The following is a 20,512-nucleotide window of genomic DNA, read 5'->3' on the forward strand; positions in this document are numbered from 1 at the left end:
ATTGAATTTATCATGTTTCCCCCTAAATTATCCTCTCTTCCCAACTCCCTTATTTATGCTGATAGAATTTAGCAACAAGTCAAGGCGTTGGTGTATAGACAAGTATTATATAACCCCCCTGCAACAGACATTTATTTTTATGAGTGAAATCATATTTCAAGTCAATGTAACTCGATGTGAATGTGAAAATATCGTTTGGCCAAGACTTCCTTTATACCATTTTTCAGAAATATTTAGGGAGGAAGATGGGAAATAGTTCAATATGCATAATGTTTTTTCCTCCCAATTTGCTTTGCAGGAAAAGGTTATTTGATGAGATTTTCCTAGTTTCATTCAAGAAAGAATCAAGATTGTTACTAGAAATTAAAGATAAATGTGCACAAGATCAGGGGGAAAGAAGAAAAACACCCATGTATTTTGTATTTTTTATTGATTTTTTTCTTCAGGATTTTTGTTATAAAGTATAATGATGTTAGATTGATGAAAAATATACAGTTTACTTTACAAAAAATTACAGATGCTAAAATCAATCATCTTGGTTGAAGATCAATTTCCATGGTTTTCATGACCGTTTAAAACCATGTATAAAAGATCAAAGACTTAATCCCTGGCTGCCTTACCCTCTGCAGTGGGTTGACTCAGGGGAACTGAGAAATAAACTTGAGTGGAGTCTCCTTTGCCGAATGGGGGGAGGTGTTCCCTTTCCCAGGAAGATCTGTTACCATCTACCAGAGCATCAGGATTTCAGTCATTCTGTATTTTTCAGTTGTATTCAATTCTTAATTGACCTCATTTGGTGTTATTTTGACAAAGATACTAGAGTGCTTCACCATTTCCCTCTCCAGTTCATGTTACAGAAGAGGAAATGGAAGCAAACAGGATTGAATGACTTGACCAGGGTGACACATCTAGGAAGCATCTGAGACTGTATTTGAACTCGGGGAAAATGCTCAGCACTCGATCCATCTTATCACCCAGCAACAGGATTAGATGTGCTCCCATAGGCACATCCCTATCAGCATTATTACCCCACCATGGGGAAGTACAAATTATGAGAACTATGTCCCAACTATGGACCAAGGTATAGAAACATAGAACCCGGCATATAGTAAGTATGAAATAATTGTTTGTTGCATTGAATTGAAAAGAGTACAGATGGATCTGTTGGTACAAAAAATGGACATTTCATTTGAAATACTTAGTGCTGAAGTTCTATTATGACATGGAACACTGACATCAGATACCTTTTCTTTTTTATACGCCATCCAGTCTTACTATTGACTTTCCTTGTATTGGGGACCTCATTTATAATACTTAAATCCCAGCTCCCAGACCATTATCATTTTCAGATATTTGTCATCAGTCACAGATCTATACCTCAAATGGATCTCAGAGTAGTTCAATTCCTTGATTACATAGATGGAGAAACTGAGGACCATGCATAGAAATGAAATGACAGTACAAGTGATAAGTGTTAGAGCTGAGATTTGAACTTTGGTCTCTGTCACTAAAGCCAATGTTTCCCCCTCCCCACCATTGTACCACACTAAGTGTGGGCTCAGTGTTACACTGAATGGGATATGGAGGAGGTCATCAGCATTGTAGAGACATTTAGTTGTAAGAAGGAGGTATGTCTCTTTTCTCTTTTCCTTCTTCAATAGAATTAGTGGCAGTTAAAATAGATATGAACAGGCTTGTTGGTTGGACCAAGTTTCATTAGGATTCCTAATATGCAGCCTTCAACCTCCCACTCATTCTGAGGTTAAGGCTTTGGCTATATGGTAATATTCCAGCTAGGAAATGGGTTGCTTAGCTGCATGGCCAGATCCTTGTAAAACAAATTTTGTTAGATCAAAGGGGAAGGGAAGAGTCATAGCAAAGTAGGCTCTCCAAGAGCTTTCTGACCAGGGTGAGGCATTAGGACTTTTACCCATGACAAACTCTCTTACATCTGGAAGATTTCAAATATCAAAAATATTAAATATCAAATATCTGGGGGGAGAGATCCAAAGTCTTGAACTCGAAGGTCAGACTGGTTGGGGTGAGGGCTAAGAAAGAGATGTCTTTTTCCTGTGTTTGTTCTCATTCTGAAAGGTTGTCACTGGGTCCATTGTATGTGCCACTGGATAGAGAAAACATTTCTCATATGAAACCAGGAGTACCCACTTGAGTACTGGCTCCATGATGGGACTAGGAAAGGAAATAGGAGAAGTTGGGGTTTGGTGTAGGGGATCAGTCAGGGGTCCAGAAAGGCCTCAGAAGAGCCACCTTGGCTGAAAAGGGGAAGCCTTTTTCCATTTGTCTTAGAGTCTCCAGTTTTTGCAACTGCTTCCTGATGAAGGCATCCAATGGCTTTGTGGTTGGGTAGGGATGGGAGGTGGGAGAGGTATTAAGTGGTTTTTTTGAAGTAGACAAGATCAGTGAGTTAGATCAAACAGAACACTTGCCCTCTTCTGGAGCTTCAAGGTTCCAGAGGAGCTGAGTTCCAAGAGGCACAGAGAGGAGAAGAGTTTTGGGGATATCCTCAGAGTTATAGTCTGTAGAATGGGGCAGGTAGAGGAAAGAGTTGTTTGGGATCACAGCTCCCAGTCCCATTTCTCTCTTCATGGAGGGTCTCACTCTGAACTTAGGGAAGCTGCAGAGTCTACATCTTCAGTATCTTGCTCCTGGGGGGAAACAGGTTGCCCACCTTTCACCCGTTTCCATTTCATCCTTCGATTTTGGAACCATACTTTGACCTTGGGGAAGAAAGGATGAAGATAAATTCAGTGACTGTTAGCATTGATGTGACCTCTTCCCTCTGTCATTGTTTAGTATAGCCCTAAGGGATAGAATAGCTGGTTTGCCTAACATGCCTGAAAAACAGAGATGGAAAAGGGTGCATCTTCAATATTTTGACATGCTTCATTATCTTCCCTCAACTACTCCAGAAAGCTCAAGAATCTACCTGTGGATAAACCTTAAGATCATCTGGGACACAGAAAGGTAGTATATTCATTACATAAACAAAGGAGAGCTCAGGAAAAAGAAGATAAAGAAACTGTGAGGAGAGGAAGAAGAGATGTGGAGAAAGAAAATAAGGAAAAAGCAAGGGGCATAGGGAAGAGAAAAAAAGGAGAGAAGGGGAAAGGATTAAGAGAAGAAAAAAGGAGAAGAATGGAATGAAAGGGAGGAGGAGAAGGAAAGAAAAATGGAGAGAAAGGAGGGATGAAGAGAGGCAATTGGAAATGGGGGAGAGAGGAGGAAAGTGGAAGGATAGAAAAATGAGTGTGGGGGAAAGAGTTGAAGAAGGAGTAAGGGAAGGGGGAGAATAGAAATGAAAGAAGAGGAGGGATAGGGAAGGAAAGGAAGGAGAGAAAATGGGAAGAGAAGAAGAAAAGAACAAAGAATAGGGAAAATTAAAGCCAAAGAGGTCTCATACCTGGCGCTCAGTGAGGTCCAGGTTCACAGCAATCTCATATCTCCTGAGTCTTGTCAGGTAGTTGTGATGGGCAAATTCTGCCTCTAGTTCCCTCAGCTGTTCCTTGGTGAATGCGGTTCGTTCCTTGCGAGCTTTGCTGCTGGTTTCTGGCTTCCCTCTGCAATCCTGGTTTTCTGGGGGTTGAGAGAGAAAGTGCAAAGGATGCAGAGAAATCTTATTCTCAGAAGGAAGACACTAATTGGAGAATCCAGAAGTCTAGAGAAAGCTTCTTTAGAAGCCACTGTGTTTTTCTTCCGCATTTAACTAGATCTTTTCCTCTCCTTTTCCATTTTAAAAAACCTTCAATGGAAAAGATATCACCTTTGTCTAACCTCCCTCACCTCTACAGTGTGTCACTTTCAAGTAAATTGGACTGTTCTTTTTGCTCTTGATCTAAATCCTCTTAACCCCTTCAATTGTACCTATCCTACATATAAAAATACACAATATGAAACATACATATACTCATTATATACATACCTATACATATAAATACCTATAGATATAAATACATTTATATATAGATATATAGAGATAAAACATTCAAAAATATAATTCAATTAAATTTAATTCTACTTCTTTTTCAATAATAATATTTTTATTTTTCAAAATATATGCATGCAAAACTAGTTTTCAACATTCACTCTTGCAAGATCTTGTGTTCCAAATTTTTCTTCCTCCCTCCCCTAGACAGCAAGTAATCCAATATAAATTAAACATGTGCAATTCTTCTAAACATATTTACACATTTGTCATGCTGCACAAGAAAAATCAGATCAAAAGGGAAAAAATGAGAAAGCAAAAAAAGCAAGCAAACAATAGCAACAACAAAAAAGCTGAAAATATTATGTTATGATCCACATTCAGTCCCCATAGTCTTCTTCTGGATGCAGATAGGTCTCTCCATCACAAATCTATTGGAATTGTCCTTAATTCTACTTCTGATACTAATTGTATGACCTTGACCAAGCCACTTAACACTTTGGGCCTCATTTTTCTCATTTTTAAAATGATAAGATTGGATTAGCTGCTCTCCTCTGAGCTCCCTTCCAGCTCTACATTTATTATCATAAACATTCATTAAACACAAGTTTATTGTGCTTGATCATGGGACTCAAAGACAACTAAAACTTCTTGCTCTCAAGGAGTTTATATTCTATTTTAAAGAACATTAGAAACTTACAGATTGATCAGTTTTTTCGATGTGTTTGACAGGGGAGATGGAATGAAGAAGAAGAGGAAATACAATTTTTTTCTTTTGAAATGTAAAAGGATATGCTGACAAGGAAAGCTGGGTATGCTTAGACAATCATTGTAAGTCAGTCAACTATTTTTTCAGTAATGTCTAACTCTTTGTGACTCTTCTTGTTAAAGGTAAGCCAGAGTGGTTTCCTATTTCCTTCTGCAGCTCATTTTACAGCTGAGAAAACTGAGGCAAAGAGGGCTAAATGAGTTGTCCAGGATCATACAACTACTAAGTGTCTGAGTCAGATTTGAATTTAGGAAGATGGCTCTTCCTGATTTTGGGTATGGCATTCCATCCACAGTGCCACCTAACTGCCCCCAATAGTCAACTAATATTTATTTAATTCCACTGCTGTGATAAGTGTTAGGAATACATTATCAAGGAGCTCCCAGTCCAATAGGAGGAGGCAACATGAAAACCATTAGGTACAAATAAAAGATACACAGGATAAATTTTGGGTAATCTCTGAGGGAAAGAAAGCACTGAGATTCAAGAAAAATCATCTTGCTCATCTTGCAGAACATGGGACTTTAGGTGAGATTGCCAGGAAGTCAGGGAAACTAGGAGGTAGAGAGGAGGAAGAACATTCCAGGTAGAAGGAAAAGCCAGGGAAAATGCCAGAGAAGGAGGCAGAGCCAAGATGCCAGAGAACAGAAAATTACTATGGTGACAAGGAAGATCAAAACATCTGCTCAGAAGACATTAATAAAGTTACAATTCCAACATTCAAAGCTTCCAAGAAAAATATGAATTGGTCTCAGGTCAGGGCTCAAAAAGGATTTTGAAAATCAGTTAAGAGAGGAAGAGGAAAAATTGGGAAGAGAAATGAGAATGAAGAAAGGGAATCATGGAAAAAGAGTTAACAGGTTCATATGAAGGGAACCAAAAATACTGATGAAAATAATACCTTAAAAAACAGACTAGGCCAAATGGTAAAAGAGGTACAAAAAAACAGTGAGGAGAAGAATGCCTAGAAAAGAAGAATTAGCCAAATGAAAACAGAGGAACTGAAAGAAAACACAACAAAACTTACAAAGTAGAATTGGCCAAATAGAAAAGGAAGTACAAAAGCTCACTGAAGCAAATAATTCCTTAAAAATTAGAATTGAGCAAATGGAAATGAATGATTTTATAATAAATCAAGAAACAATAAAATAATACCAATTGATTCCCCAAGTGAGAAATGATCAAGAGATATGAACAATTTTCAGATGACGTCACTGAAGCTATCTATAGACATATGAGAAAGTGCTTTAAATCACTATTGTTCAGAGGAATGCAAATTGAAACCATTCTGAGGTACAACCTCATATCTATTAAGTTGGTTAATAGAACAGAAAGGAAGAATCCTAAATGTTGAAGGAGATGTAGGGGGGAAAATGAGACATTAATGAAGTGTTTTTGGAGTTGTGAACTTATTGAACCATTCTTTAGAGCAATTTGGAACTATACCCAAAGGGCTATAAAACAATGCATACTGTTGATTTAGCTATACCACTACTAGGTCTGTATTCAAAATGAGATTAAAAACAAAAAGAGAAAGGACCTGTATGCATGGAAATATTTTTAGCAATTCTTTTCTGGTGGTAGAGAGAGAGTTGGAAATTGGGAAGATGCCCATTAAGTTGGAAATTGGGAGGATGCCCATCAACATGACTGAACAAACTGTGCTTTGTGATTGTGTTGGAATACTATTGTGCTGCTAGAAATGCTGTGCAGGATGTTCTCAGAAAAATCTGGAAAGACTTACATGAGCTGATGGAAAGTGAGATAAACTGTGTGTAAAGTAAGCAAGATAGTAAGATAATCAGTTGTGAATGACAGTTATTCTCAATACAATGATCCAAGACAACTATGAAAACTTATGATGAAAAATGCTGTCCATCCCCTTTCAATTCAGAAAAAGAACCGAAGGTATCTAAATACAAAATGAGCCATATTTTATTTATTTTTTTCTTGAGTTTTTTTGGTCTATGTTTTCCCTTCACAACATGGCTAATATGGAATATGTTTTGTATGACTATCCATGTGAAACCCAAATTTAGTTATTGGTAAACCCTCAATGGATTTGGGTGTGAGAAGGGAGGCAGGGAGAAAAATTGGAACTCAAAAATTTAAAAATGAATGTCAAAAATCGTTTGAAAATAAAATACTAAATAATTTTAAAAAATGCCCAAAGTAGATAAGTTGAGTACTGTGTACAAAATACATCAAGGAAGCTAGTGTCATAAGATTGGAGTATGTAGAGGGAAATAAGGTTTAAGAAGATTAGAAAAGGGACAGTTAGGTAGCTCAGTGGATAGATCACCATCCTGGAATCAAGAGGACCTGAGTTCAAATCCAGCCTTAAATACTTGATAGATAGTAGCTGTGTGACCCTGGACAAGTCATCTAAGTCCTACTACCTTGCCAAAAAAAGAAAAAAAAAACAAAAAAGATTGGAAAAGTAAGAAGAGACAAGATTATAAAAAGCTTTGAACACCAAGAGGGGGAATTTATATTTGATTTTGGATGAGATAGGGAACCCTTAAGTAGATATTGGATGATATGGTAATACTTGTTGTAAGATCAATTTGATGATGACCATGGTTGGATACAGGGGTGAGAAAAGAGAAGAGGGACAAAGAGTGACTCCTCAGTACTGAGTCCAGGTGACTGGGAGGAGGGTAGTTCCCTTAATAGCAAAAGGGAAGTTTGGAAGAGAAGAAGTTTTTTTGGGAAAGATAATGAATTGAGTCATTCATTCATTTAATAATTTCCACATGTTTATAAAACTTTCAGGGTCATAGAGTTATTTCCTTACAAGATCCTTGGCCTCAGGTGACCTGAAATGCAGAGGGGTTAAGTGACTACCTAAGGTCACACAAGAGCCAAGACCCAAACTGGAGTTTCCTGATTCCTATTCTATTTTCCCAGACAGAGCTCCTGATCTCAAGGAACTTACAACCTAATTGGACCTAGGACACAAGAAAAACTAATTGAATGATGCAGACAGTGACTACTCTAATTAGGAATTCAGGGAAAGGAAGGGTTAGACTGGATCAGTCCAGGAAGGCTTCAAGGAAGAGGAAGATCTTGAAAGATGAGTAAGATTTAGCTTGTTGATTTGTAGATTTAGAACTGGAAGTGATCATAAAGATCATCTAAGATAATACTCCCATTTTATAGATGGAAAATTACTTGTCTAAGGTAACATAAGATTTGAGTATCAGAATTGGTCTTCAAACCAAGGTCTTCTTACTCCAAGTTCAGACCTCTCGCCACATGCACAGAAATTTCTGGTTCTTATATACAAAAACTTATAACAAAAGCTCCTGCATCATGGCATAAGAGGTATAGAATGGGATGGAAGAAACATATACTAGATTGGCAATAGGAAGAGAGGGTTTGACATTTTCTAACTGCATAATCCTGAACTCACTAGACCTTTCTATTTTCTGATCTATAACATCTGGATAAAGACCTTTATATAAACTGCTTCACCAAGATACAAAGAGAAAAGCACTTCATAATAATAAATGAACTTTATATATCGACTTATGGTTTATTTATACATTATTCCATGTTATCAAAAAGGTACTCTGCAACACTTTATTAGCTTTCCATGTTACTACTGTTGTTATTTATTATTCCGATATAACAACTCTGTAAGGATTCCCATTTTACCTATTAGAAAACTGAAGCAAAAGATATGATGACTCACTCAATGTCATACAGTTAGGATTTGACTTAGTTTTCCTAACTCCAAATCCAATACTCTACTCCCTATAGTGTGCTATATAAGGCTCAATGTAAACATTTTTATTGTTGTTAGATCTTAACTGTGATCTCACTGCTGTCTAGAATTCCCAGTAGGAACTCCCTTTACTTATACAGATTTAGCACCTGTTAATTTCTAGTTTTAGAGAGCTTCCCGGAGGCAATGAGAAATTAAGTGACTTGCCCAGAGAGCCAATATGTCTCCAAGGGACTTTAAGCCAGTCTATCTTTCCAACCATTACCTCACATCATCATCATTTTCTTTTTTTATTACTATTACTAGTTTGGTGGAGTGAGCTGATCAGGACACCCTGGATCAACTAATTTACTGGTTTCTTTCCTTACTGGCCCAGTCAATAAAACAGAAAGTAAGAGTCATAAGGACAAGATTTTAAAATCTTAAAGAAAGCCTTAAAGAACCTGTCACTCAAGGGTGATAGAATTAGAAGGAAATTTTGTTACACTCCCTACCCCTTTCTAAGAAGTGTGAAAAAAGTTTTCAGCCAAACTTCAGGAGCCAGTCATTAACACCAATTCCAGGTAGCTTTGAAGAATGTGACCTTTAGTAGCAGAGAAAAGACTCAGCTGTGAAGTTAAGACCCAAATCTTGAGAGGGAATATCTCCTTCCTTAGAAAAGAGACACTATATTGAAAGGGAAGAAGTAGAGAGTTGAGAAATTATGACATTGGGAAGCAGAATATAGAACTTGATATGAAATCTAAAGGAGAAATAGTCTTGAAATTTTGAAAACTGAGATTCAAAAAAGAGAAGGTCTTAGGAACTCAGCTGAAAGACATGCCTAGAAAAAATGACATACCAAAGAATTGTAAGAAGAAAAGAAATAATATCCGGGCTCTGTAGTGTCAGATGTAAGGGCTGGTTTGGCTACAAATATTTTCTATATTTTTGTCTCTCAACCAGTATACTTTGTATATGTGTTCACTCTTCCCACTGATGATTAATGTATCTGTTGGAGAGTATCCCCCAGATTCATGGTAAGGGACAACATTGTAGCTATTGTTCTTTAGGTCTTATTTCAGTAAATGCCTGACTTTGTGTAATTGCTGTCTATAAAAGGGAAACACACTGATGGGGGCTTATAAACGATAGAATATAGACCCATAGAGTACTTTGAATCCAGGCAGTAGCTGGCTGCTGGGAAATGCCAAGTTGGGCAGGTAGCTCACAGTGGGTAGCACCCTAATTTAAATTTATGATCTTTTGACCTTCACTCACAATTACTATCATCATCATTATCATGTATGTCACCATTACCATTATGGGAAATATGCTTAGCAAACAATTGAGATTTTCAGTATCTCTGTCCTGGCTTCTTTCCTTCTCCTCCAGAGCTGAGGAGCACATGAGGAGAAGGAGAGGGGAATAGTTGGCTCCTTCCCTCTGCAGAAAAGCCAAGGAAAGACTCATGCTAAAACAATTCGTGAGCAGACAGTGTTGGGTTTCCCCATCCTTCCTCTGCACAAACCACTTTGCGCTTGTTAATCCCTTCTCTACCCTACCCCCATCCCTCTACCAAGTAATTTCTATGATGTGGCCTCAGGTTTTACATCATTAAGATGAATTGGCTGCAGGGCCTCTGAGGAGGTCTGGATTCTCCCCCCTAAGTCATCTAGACAAAGTGCAGAGAAAGCCACAAACACCCCAAATCAACAAGGATTTGGAATTGGAGCCCTGAGCCAGGTGGGAGGCACTGAGTGTGGAGGAGGGAGGGGGTTGCTGTCTGGTATCAGTACTTCTTTTCCAGGGAATTTTGTTGTCCTGGGATATATCAGTCCACTTGAAGTTCCAGGCACATAGTAAGAGGTTATTAAAAACTTGTTCATTAATTTATTCAAGAACCTGGTAGGATTCAAGTCAACCATTATCTGTGGATGTTTATACCAATTTAAAAAATTTGTAATACTCAGGAAATATTTATTGTTATGTATAGTACTATATTAGAAACTATGTAGGACATAAGAGCAGGAATATGAATATTTAACAACTGGCTCCCCACAAATGCACAACAGACTTTAAAGTGTAATCTACATTATTCACATTTTCTCCATCACTTTCTTAAGTCAAGATAATAAACAAAACAATCAAGCCCTGATTTGTAGCTGTTTGCTGATCTCAGAGGTATAAATACGCACACTGAAAATTTTACAATCCTTTGGGAACTGGTTTTATCTGCTCCAACGCTTCCCTGCATAGGAGCATAAAACATGGTCCCTATCCCCAAGAAATTGACAATACATTTGGACATTTATGATTAACATAATTAATATGATTAACAGTTCTCTGGTACTGAGTATGTGTGGAATAGGAGAGTTTAGAGGTAGGAAGGTTTAAAAAGCTTTAGGGAGGATTCTATAAGGTAGAAAGAACTTAGACTAAGAGTCGTAAGATGGGAGGGATATGAGAGAATGGAGGAAGTGGAAGGGGGCATTCCAGGGAAGTAGAACAATAAAGTACCAAATGCAGGAGTAACCTTGTAATGCTGGGTTTTGGTGGGAGTGGGAAATGGAGAATGGGGATAGGGAAGGTAATGAGGAGATGAGCCTGAGATTTGCTTTCAATAGATACTCAATGACAATGATAATTTGAGCATCTGGGTGCCAGTTCTGGAGTCAGAAAAGACCTCTCTTCTAGTGTTCTGATCTGGCTTCAGACACTTACTAATTGTGTGACCCTGAACAAGTCACTTAACTCTGCTGGCCTCAGTTTTCTGATCTGTAACATGGGCTGGAGAAGGAAATGGCAAACCATTCCACTATCTTTGCCAAGAAAACCCCAAATGGGATCAGGAAGTCATGACTGAAATAAATAAACAAAAATAATAATATTAGGAAACTGTTGGAGAAAATGGCTATGACTATTGATACGGTATTTTCCAAAGCTTTTAGAATGTAACCATAATAACAGCTCTTGTCCATATAGTTCTTTAAGGTTTACAAAGTACTTTTTCTTTAAAAAATTTTTTTAAAAATACAATTTTGTTTTATTTACAGTTCAACATGCTTCATTATAAGAACTTCATAAAGTGGGCAGTAAAATATTTTCATTTAACAGATGACACATGCATTAAATTCCAGGTCTGCTCATCATTGAGCTCCTTTTACCCTGGGGATAGAGGTGGGGAGAAGAGTAGAGGTCATTTTTTTTTTCCCCCTGCCCACATTGGGAAAGGAGAGGGGTCAGACCTTTCAAGAAACAGAAACTGGGGAAAGTGAGGAGGGAGGAGGAAGTGAGGTGAGGGGAAAGGGCTCAGGGTCACAGGGCCAAAAATGTTTGGGTCCCTGAGGACTCCTGATCCTGCCTTTCTGTCAGGGATCATTAACCAAGGAAGGAATTACTCCAACCTGCCTACCGCTAAGTCTGCTTGGAAGAAGCAACTGTTTAGGGGGGTTTGCTCATCAGCTCAAGTAATGAGTTCCTTTGCATTCCATTGCCAGGTCAAGGAGATAGGTCATAGTTCAGGCAAGGGATGGGGAAAGAGAGAGAATGGGAGGGGGGATGAGGGTTGGAAAGAGATGTAGTGGGATCAGCTGTCACATCTTATCCTTGGTTATGGACTCTGTCTTCTGGACAAATCTCTTAGTTTTTTCTCCCAAACATCTAGGTGCTAACTTCTATAATTCAACTACAGAGAGCTCTTAATAAAGGACAGACCCTGGGGAGAGAGTGGAAGAGGGATAGAAACAGGAAGGGAGAGAGCAGTTGAAAAGATCTTGGCTAACTTAAAGCTGGACTTGGGGCCTGAACCCTGGGATAGGGTTACTGTCATGGACTTGGCCCTCCTAACAACACATAAACTGGGAGGTCCTGAGCCTCCTGGAAAACAATGGAAAATCCAGAGTTTTTCTGCCTTAACTCTTCTACTTACCAGCACTATACCATAGGGGGAAAATTCAATTTCTTTCAGCCTCAGTTTTTCTGTCTTTAGTATAATGATATCTGCTCTTTCCTCTTTATAAAATGGATATAATGATATTTCCTTCTTTCTTCTCCTCCCCCTTCCCCCCCCCCCCAGTTGTTTTTGGTGGAAACAAGATAATAGGTTACTTTAAGTCAGGCACCTTGGTATAGTAGATAGGCAGAGTTAAATGATTTGTCCAAGGTCACAGAGCTAATAAACATCTGGGGCTGGATTTGAACTCAGATTTTTCTGATTCCAGGTTCAGTGTTTTATCCTATGTACTACACAGCTGCCTCCAGCTATGGCAGCTATACTTGGGCAGGTCACAAATTTTCAGTGCTTCTTTGGAAACTCTCTAAATTAGATAGGGTTGGAAAACCAGGAAAACCTGAATTCAAATTCTATATTCAGTACATATTGGCCAAGTGGTCCTGGGCAAATCACTTCTCAATTCTTCTTAAGGACTATTTAACATTAAGTTTCAGAAGAGGTGTTGATCTGCACCAGTAGAACAAGGAATTTCTCCTTATGAGAGTTTCCTATAACAATGAAATCACAGATCTAATTTCTAATTCCCTATGGAAAGAAATATAAAACACAAACCATACTCATACAGGATGTCCCAAAAGTATTGGTTCAGTTTTATACTCTTAGAGCTTAAACTAAGATTTGAGGATACCACCTACTCCCATACACAAATGCTTCAGTGTATGGTGACCATATATCTTATAGATGGTCCATGGGAAGGAAAGGACTGATCAATAAAGCCATTTTCATGTTTCCTTGCTATCTAACTCTCTTTCCTGGGGTAAGGAGAGAAGATGATCAAGGGAGGACCCCAAGAACAGGAAGAGTTTGCTCTCATCTAGTCTCTGCTTTCCTAACCAGGATAGGACACAGGGCTGGTCTCTTTGAGCCCATTCCTCCTCTATCCTTGTGGATTTTTTTTTTTTTTTTTTATGGTTTGACTTGAGAGCTTTGATGTCATGATTGGAGTGCTCCATGTTACTCCCTCAACCAGATACTGGAGCCCTACCTAGTCCCTTTCTCTAAAGAGAATCTTAGAGGCACAAAATTTTAGCTCAACCTTTGCCTGCAAAGACATCTTCTCTAAGACTTCTTTGGCTTTCTATTGTCTCTGTTTGAATATCTCAAGTAATGAGGACCTCACTTTCTTTCAAAGCATTTCATTCCGTTTTTCAACCACTCAAATCATTAGGAAGTTTTTCCTAAGACTAGTCCTCTTCAGTCTCTCTCCCCCAAGCTCCTTATTTGAAACAAGGAAGTAGGGCTGTGTTGGGTTGCTCTGGGACAAGCTGTGAAATTCTTCTTTGTCTAAGGCTTGAGGAGATATTCAGATGTCTCTCAAAAAGATCTCTTCCACAGATAATTTGTTCCCAGGCTGGGTCGGTACTGGAACTGAGGCTGGGAGTGGTCAGTTTGTAGCATCTCTTGGAGATCCTTTCCCCTACACACTTTGGTAGAACAGATTGTTCTGTGTAGCTGAATCAGGAATTCCTAGCCTATCCCTTCAATTTGGTCATAGAGCATTGATTTAGAGATAGAAAGACCTTCTTGTCAAATACCTTTATTTGACAAATAGGGAAACTAAAATCCTGAAAGATTAAATGATTTCCCCAAAAGCACACAGGTCCTCTGATGCCTTCCCAACTGGGTTCTTGGGGTTTTTGTGTGTGTATGGTCGTGTTACTTTTTAAATCTTTTGGCTTTTGTTTTTTCAAATGTATGTTTGTTGTAGTTACATAATATGCAGAAAGGATGTAGTATGTGAGGCAGTAGGGTGTGATATAGAGGGAAGAGCATAGACTTAAAAGTCAAAGACCTAGATTCAAATTCTAACTCTGATATTTACTTTCTGTGGGACCTTGTGCTAAACCCTTCCCTTCTCTTCCTCTTCTGATGTAAAATGTCAGAAGTGGATTAGGTATTTCCTAATGTCTCTTCCAGCTTTAAATCTGAGAATTCTAATGTGCCAGGCAGGTCCTGGGGCCCCTCCTGTCATCCTGTTCTCCAAGATCTCCCTTCCCCTTTCCCTAAATTCCATCAAGCTGTCTGTCCCCAGTGGGGACAGGTAACATGATTTCCTGTTCTTCTCTCCTTCCTTCCCAACTGTAAATACAGATGGAGTATAAAGAGAGCAGGGAATGCACTAATCCAGGAAGACATATTTATTGTTAGCATGGTTAGTCAGTGAGGGGGAATCCCAGGCATCACAACAGACATTCCACATGACCTTGAGCTGCATGAAAAATCCTCTAAAAGATGCTTGGTTTTTAAAAACATATTTTCTCATAGTTGGATTTGGAGTCCTATCTTGGTTACTACATACAGGCTGCAGCAAATTGTTATTATTCTGTCATGTCTGACTTCGTCACCCCATTTAGGATTTTCTTGGCAAAGAAATTTTACATTTTACAGATGAGGAAATTGAGGCAAACAGAGTTAAATGACTTGCCCAGTGTCACATAGCTAGAAGATATTTGAAGCTGAATTTAAACTTGGGTCTTCTTGACTTCAGACCTAGTGGTTTAACCAGTGTACCACCTAGCTCCCATGCAGCTATATGGTATATATATATATATATATATATATATATATATCTCGATATAGATATAGATCTATATCTGTATCTATATAGCTATATGAGTACATATTGTGGTCAAGGACAATTTTATTTTTGTCTTTGCATTCCTAGAGTGGACAGTACCTGACACATAGTAGGTGATTAATAAATGCTTACTGATTGATTATAACAAAATTCTAGTTCATTTCTCCTATGTTGGCTCCTCAGGACATAGCAATAAATACATTTTCAAAAGTTCCAATAGCTCAGCATTGGCTGGTCCTGTCTGTGGGCAGGAGCCCAATGCCCCTAACCCCCATGCCAAGCCATAGAAACCTTCTTTTGGAGAGTTTACCCTAAGTCAACAACTACATGGATCAAAGGGACTCATATTTCTTGTTTATAGGAAGATATCAATACAGAAATTCTCTTATGAAATCCTTGAGTGTGCCTTCACAGCTGCCAAATGGATGTATATGTGTGTGTTATTGTGGTTTCTACAATGTACTTTTATGCTGTGCAAAGCAGATTATTTCATAAAGAGCTGTCACATCTGGCAGTCTTGCCTAAAGTCAGCATTTTAATTTTGGCTGAAAGAAGGCTCAAACTCTAGGAGGTCAGACTTCTTTGCAGGAATCCACTTCCATACCACTGACCACTCCGAACTTATGAAGTTCAATTTCAGTGTCAGGCAGTGGATCAACTTGGAAATAATACCTCACATTAATAGGAAGTCCTTCCTCCTGCCTCTCAATAGAAAGGTGGTTGACTGTAGATGAGGAATGAGGCATGTGGCCCCATTCTAACTAATGTGTTGATTTATTTAATTGTACTTCTGTGCTATAGGGGAGAGGTCTAGGAGGGAACAGGAAACAGAGTCATTGAAAAGTGAATAGTATAAAAAAGGGGGCATCAAGCTAAAATTGGAAGGGATTGAAAGTGATCTCATCCACACCCCTTATATTACAAATGAAGAAACTGAGGTCCAGAAAAGTTAAATGATTTCCCTGTGGTATCATATACTAAACATAAAAGTTATGATTTCAGGCCCTCTGAAGACAGAATCAGTGCTTTTTTTTCCATTGAAAAGTCAATCAAATTTTTTTAAAAGACAGAGAGGAGAGAAAGAAATTAAGGAAAAAAGGTAAGGAAATAATAAAGGAAAGAAGGAATAAAGAAAAAAAGAAGGAAAGAAGGAAGCCAGGAAGAAAGGAAGGGAGGAAAAAGTTAAAAAAAAGGAAGAAGGGACGGGAAAAGAAGGAAAGAAGAAAAAGAAAGGAAAGGAAAGAAGAAAGAAAGGGAAAGTGAAGGGAGGAAAGGAAAAAGGGAAGAAAGGATAATTAAAGGAGAGAAGGAAAGAAGAAGGGAAGGAAGAAAGAAGGAAACAGAAATGAAGGAAGAAAGGAAGAAAGGAAGGAAGGGAGAAAGAAAAAAGGAACAAAGAAGAAGGAAGGAAAGAAAAAAGAGAGAAGAAAAGAAAGAAGAAAGAAAGAAAGAAAGAAAGAAAGAAAGAAAAAAGAAAGAAATGACATCTCATTTTGAAGATAGGGAAGAGGAAAGAAAACATTGCTGCTCTATTGCAAAGAAACTTTTTAAGTTATATGATTATGGAAACTCAGATCTAGACCTGGAAGGAACCATAGAAGTCATCTGCTTCAATCTCTTCACCTTGCAGATGAAGAAAATGAGGTTCAAAGGGGTTAACTTCTCCAAGGTTACACAAGATGATGGACCTGCAGATTTAGAGCTGGAAGGGACTCTAGAATCGATCTAATACAACTCCCCTGATTTTATAGATGAAGAAACTGAGGTCTAAAGAGGTTAGGTGTTTTGCCTAAGATCACACAGGTAATAAAAATAATGATTTCCAATACAGAGTTTTCACTGTGTTAGTACACAGTGCTAAATGACAATCCCTGTCATTTGATATTCACGATAACCCTAAGAAGCAGGTGCTATTATTATCCCAATTTTACAAATGAGGAAACTGAGGTGAAGTGATTTTGAGATCAAATTTGAACTCAGCTCTTCCTAATTGCCGATTTTACATTTAATCCACTGAACTACCTGGCTGCCCAGGTCAAAGATATAGAAATGAAAGGAACCTCAGAGAACACCTGACACAATTCCTCTTATTTTTCAAATAAGAAAAGAAAAAGCAGAGAGCTTATAATTTGCACGGGGTGTGAGTAGCAGTCAGAATTTGAACCCCCATGTCCTCGACTCCTCTGTACTGCATTGTGTTGCTCACCATGAATGGAGGTTCCAGTATTAGATGAGTATTTTTTAAAAATTATCATTAAAGGGAGAGAAAGAATCCACATGGAAGGGGAAAGTCAGGAACTGGTGTCTACTCAAGCTTCTAAGGAATGATAGTGGGGGAGATGAGATGGGGACACAGAGGGAAGGGGAACTGTGTTGTCAGTCATGGGGATGGGAGAACTAAATGAGGCAGAGAGGGAAGGTTGAGTCGGGATGGGTTGAGAGCAGTGATGGTCAGCGGGAGTGGGGAAATGACTGGGAGGTGAGGGGGCTATCTCACAGTAGGAGGTAAGGTCAGATGGGCACACTAGCTGGAGGAAGGGAAAGGGGGGATGGGCTAAGGCCCCCTCTGGCTTTGTTTATTTTTATAAGTTCCAGATGCTGCTCTTAGCTGTCACCGAAGGAAATGGCATGCTTGAATGCCGGGGCTGCTCACACCGTTTCTCTGGATTTTTGGTTTGGGGGGAAAGAAGGATGTAAAAAAAAAGTAGAAGGAAGGAGAGTCTTTCCTGGCCCATAGCCCAGGAGCCAATTTGGGTGGGAAAGCCTCACTCTGATGGCTGGGGGCTGGCTGGGAAGGTGAGCCTGCTCACTTTGGGAGGAATATCTCTTTGGAGGGCTGCCAATTAGAAGCAAGTTTACTATAAGGCGGCAGCCCAATGGATCTGCTCATGCCCCAGGGGTTTAATCCTTCCCCTTCTCAGGGCTGGAGGCAGCAAGCAGATGAGCTTGGGAGAGGCCTTCTATGTTTGAAAGCTAGGGAGGAAGAAAACAGCCTTTCAGCAAAACACCTTTAAACAGTCAGAGGAAAGAAGGGTGGATTCCATTGGAGTCAGAGGTCTTGGGTTCAAATTTCTGTCAGTTGTCACTTCATTGGACATCAGTTTTAAATGTAAAAATGAGGTAAGACTAGATGACTTCTACCTTTGGTGTGAGTCTTGAGGATGGGTTTGGAGTCACTAAAAGTCATTTAAATGATTCAGTCTAATAAATAAGTGTAGACAATACATTTATATATGTATGTATCATTCTATCAGTTAAATGACACAGTGGATACAGTGCTAGACCTGAAATCAGAAAAAAATAAAAATAAAACAACCCTAAACCAATTGAATTGAAATCCTGCCTCAAACACTAACCAGCTATGTGCTCCTGGACAAATAAGTTAACTGCACCGTGCTTCAGTTTCCTCACCTATAAAAATAGGGATAACAATATTGTTGTGAGGAGATAATGTCTATGAAGTGCTTTCTTTGCAAACTCAAAGCGCTAGCTATTATATATATACACACAGGAGTATATATTCACTATCCTATGCATACATATATATACAGTATATGCCATGTATACATAAGTGCATATACATATATACATATATATTTCATTAGTTAGAAAGGACTGAAGTCATATGGAGTTTTCTCTCTACCTTGGTCTCTCTGATTCTGCCTCACTTCTAGACAGAACAGAGACTTGTCTGTCTCTCTCCCTATATCTCTTCTTCTTCTTCTTCTTCTTCTTCTTCTTCTTCTTCTTCTTCTTCTTCTTCTTCTTCTTCTTCTTCTTCTTCTTCTTCTTCTTCTTCTTCTTCTTCTTCTTCTCTTCCTCCTCCTCCTCCTCCTCCTTCTCCTTCTTCTCTCTGTTTCTCTTCTCTGTCTCTTTCTTTCCCCATATTTCTGTCTCCCCATATCTATGTCTCTTCTCTCTTTCTATCTCTCCTCATATCTGTCTTTGTCTCTTTTTTCTCTCTCTGTCTCTCCCCATATCTGTATCTCTTTTTGTCTCTCTTCTCTATCTCTGTCCCCATATCTGTATCTCTTTTTTGTCTATTTCTCTTTTCTCTCTCTCCCCATATTTGTTCTCTGTCTTTGTCTCTCTTCTCTCTCTGTCTCTCCCCATATCTCTGTCTCTGTCTCTTTCTTTGTCTCCCTGTCTTTCTCTTTCTGTTTCTATCTCTTTTACTGGAAAAGACTGGGAATAGTATCTGGTAGGTACCATCTGTCCTGGAGGCAAAGGGAGGGACTCAGAGAGCTCTGTCATTTGATTCAGCACACACTTATTAGATGACCACTAAATACAGAGCACTGCCTCTTAATTGTAGCCCACAGGCTAAAGCTGATAAATTATTCAAATTCAGTTGCTTAGCTGCCTAACCATTAATAAACAATAAATTTCCCCCCTTTACTTTCTCTGGGCTCTTGCATGGTATAAAGACTCAAATGTCGGACCTGGGTTCTAATGCAGCCATAGATACGTAGAAGGATGATCCTGGACAACTCTTAGCTATAGCTCCTTTTTTGAAGCCGGATTTGACTAGACCTCCCCTTATTCCCTTCCAGTTTTAAATCTATTCTTTTACCCACAGTCTTGGATCTTAATTTCGTCTTCCTCCCCGAGGGCTGTAAACCTAGAGAAGGGATTTCTAGCCAGCCTGCAGCTGTGTAGTCATTCAAACCAACTTCCGGCTGCCTCTCGCTTGGAGGGTTGGGGGATGGGTGAAGGAGGGGAGGGAGCAGAGTGATGGAGAGTGCAGAATTAACTGCCTGAGGAAGGTCAAACAGATCAAGCCCGACAACTGGGAAGGAAGGGCAGAAACACCCGAGCAATTCCTGCAAAGCCCGGTGAGGGACACTGAGTCACATCCTACCGCATTTTCAATCAACACTGGCATCTGTGTCTATTTCCCAGAAAGGATAAGTCCAAAGCTAGAGAAAAAAACTCAAGTTTACCAAAGGGATTTCTCAAAAAAAAAAAAAAAAAAAAATCAGTTCATGATATTTAGTAAAGTAAGCAGAACCAGGAGAATACCGTACACAGTAACAGCAAGATTGTGTGATGATCAACTATGACAGACTTAGCTCTTCTCAGCAATACAGTGATTCAAGACAATTCCAATTGACTTGGGATTTAAAAAATGCCCTCCACTTTCAGAAAAAGAACTAGGGAGACTGAATGCCAATCGAAACATTCTATTTTCACTTTTTTGTTGTTGTTTTGTCTTTCTCCCCGTTTTTTCCTTTTGTTCTGATTTTTCTTTCATAGCACGATAAATATGGAAATATGTTTAAAAACATGCGCACGTATAACCTATATCAGATTGCTTGTTGTCTTGGAGAGAGGGAGGGAAAGAAGGGAGGAAAAAGAATTTGGAATTCAAAATCTTAAAAAAATGAATGTTGTAAACTACCTTTGCATGCACTTAGAAAAAATAAAATACTTTTAAGTGGGGAAAAATAATCAGTTCAACCCCTCACCATCCTTAATTATAATAATAGTTATTATTA

General features: G+C 38.8%; 1 protein-coding gene across 1 annotated transcript in view; it reads right to left on the bottom strand.

The window, feature by feature from the left end:
- Window positions 1-413: 413 nt before the first annotated feature.
- Window positions 414-20,512, bottom strand: part of MEOX1 (mesenchyme homeobox 1) — a 28,636-nt gene continuing 8,537 nt past the window's right edge. The window contains exons 2-3 of the mRNA XM_003768150.2: window positions 3,422-3,594; window positions 414-2,738 (exon numbers count right to left, since the gene is read on the bottom strand). Of these exons, the coding sequence (XP_003768198.1) occupies window positions 2,616-2,738; window positions 3,422-3,594 (296 nt within the window). The 3' untranslated portion in view covers window positions 414-2,615. The remainder of the gene's footprint in view (window positions 2,739-3,421; window positions 3,595-20,512) is intronic.

This window comes from Sarcophilus harrisii, chromosome 4 (genome assembly GCF_902635505.1).
Source record: "Sarcophilus harrisii chromosome 4, mSarHar1.11, whole genome shotgun sequence".
Taxonomy (NCBI): domain Eukaryota; kingdom Metazoa; phylum Chordata; class Mammalia; order Dasyuromorphia; family Dasyuridae; genus Sarcophilus; species Sarcophilus harrisii.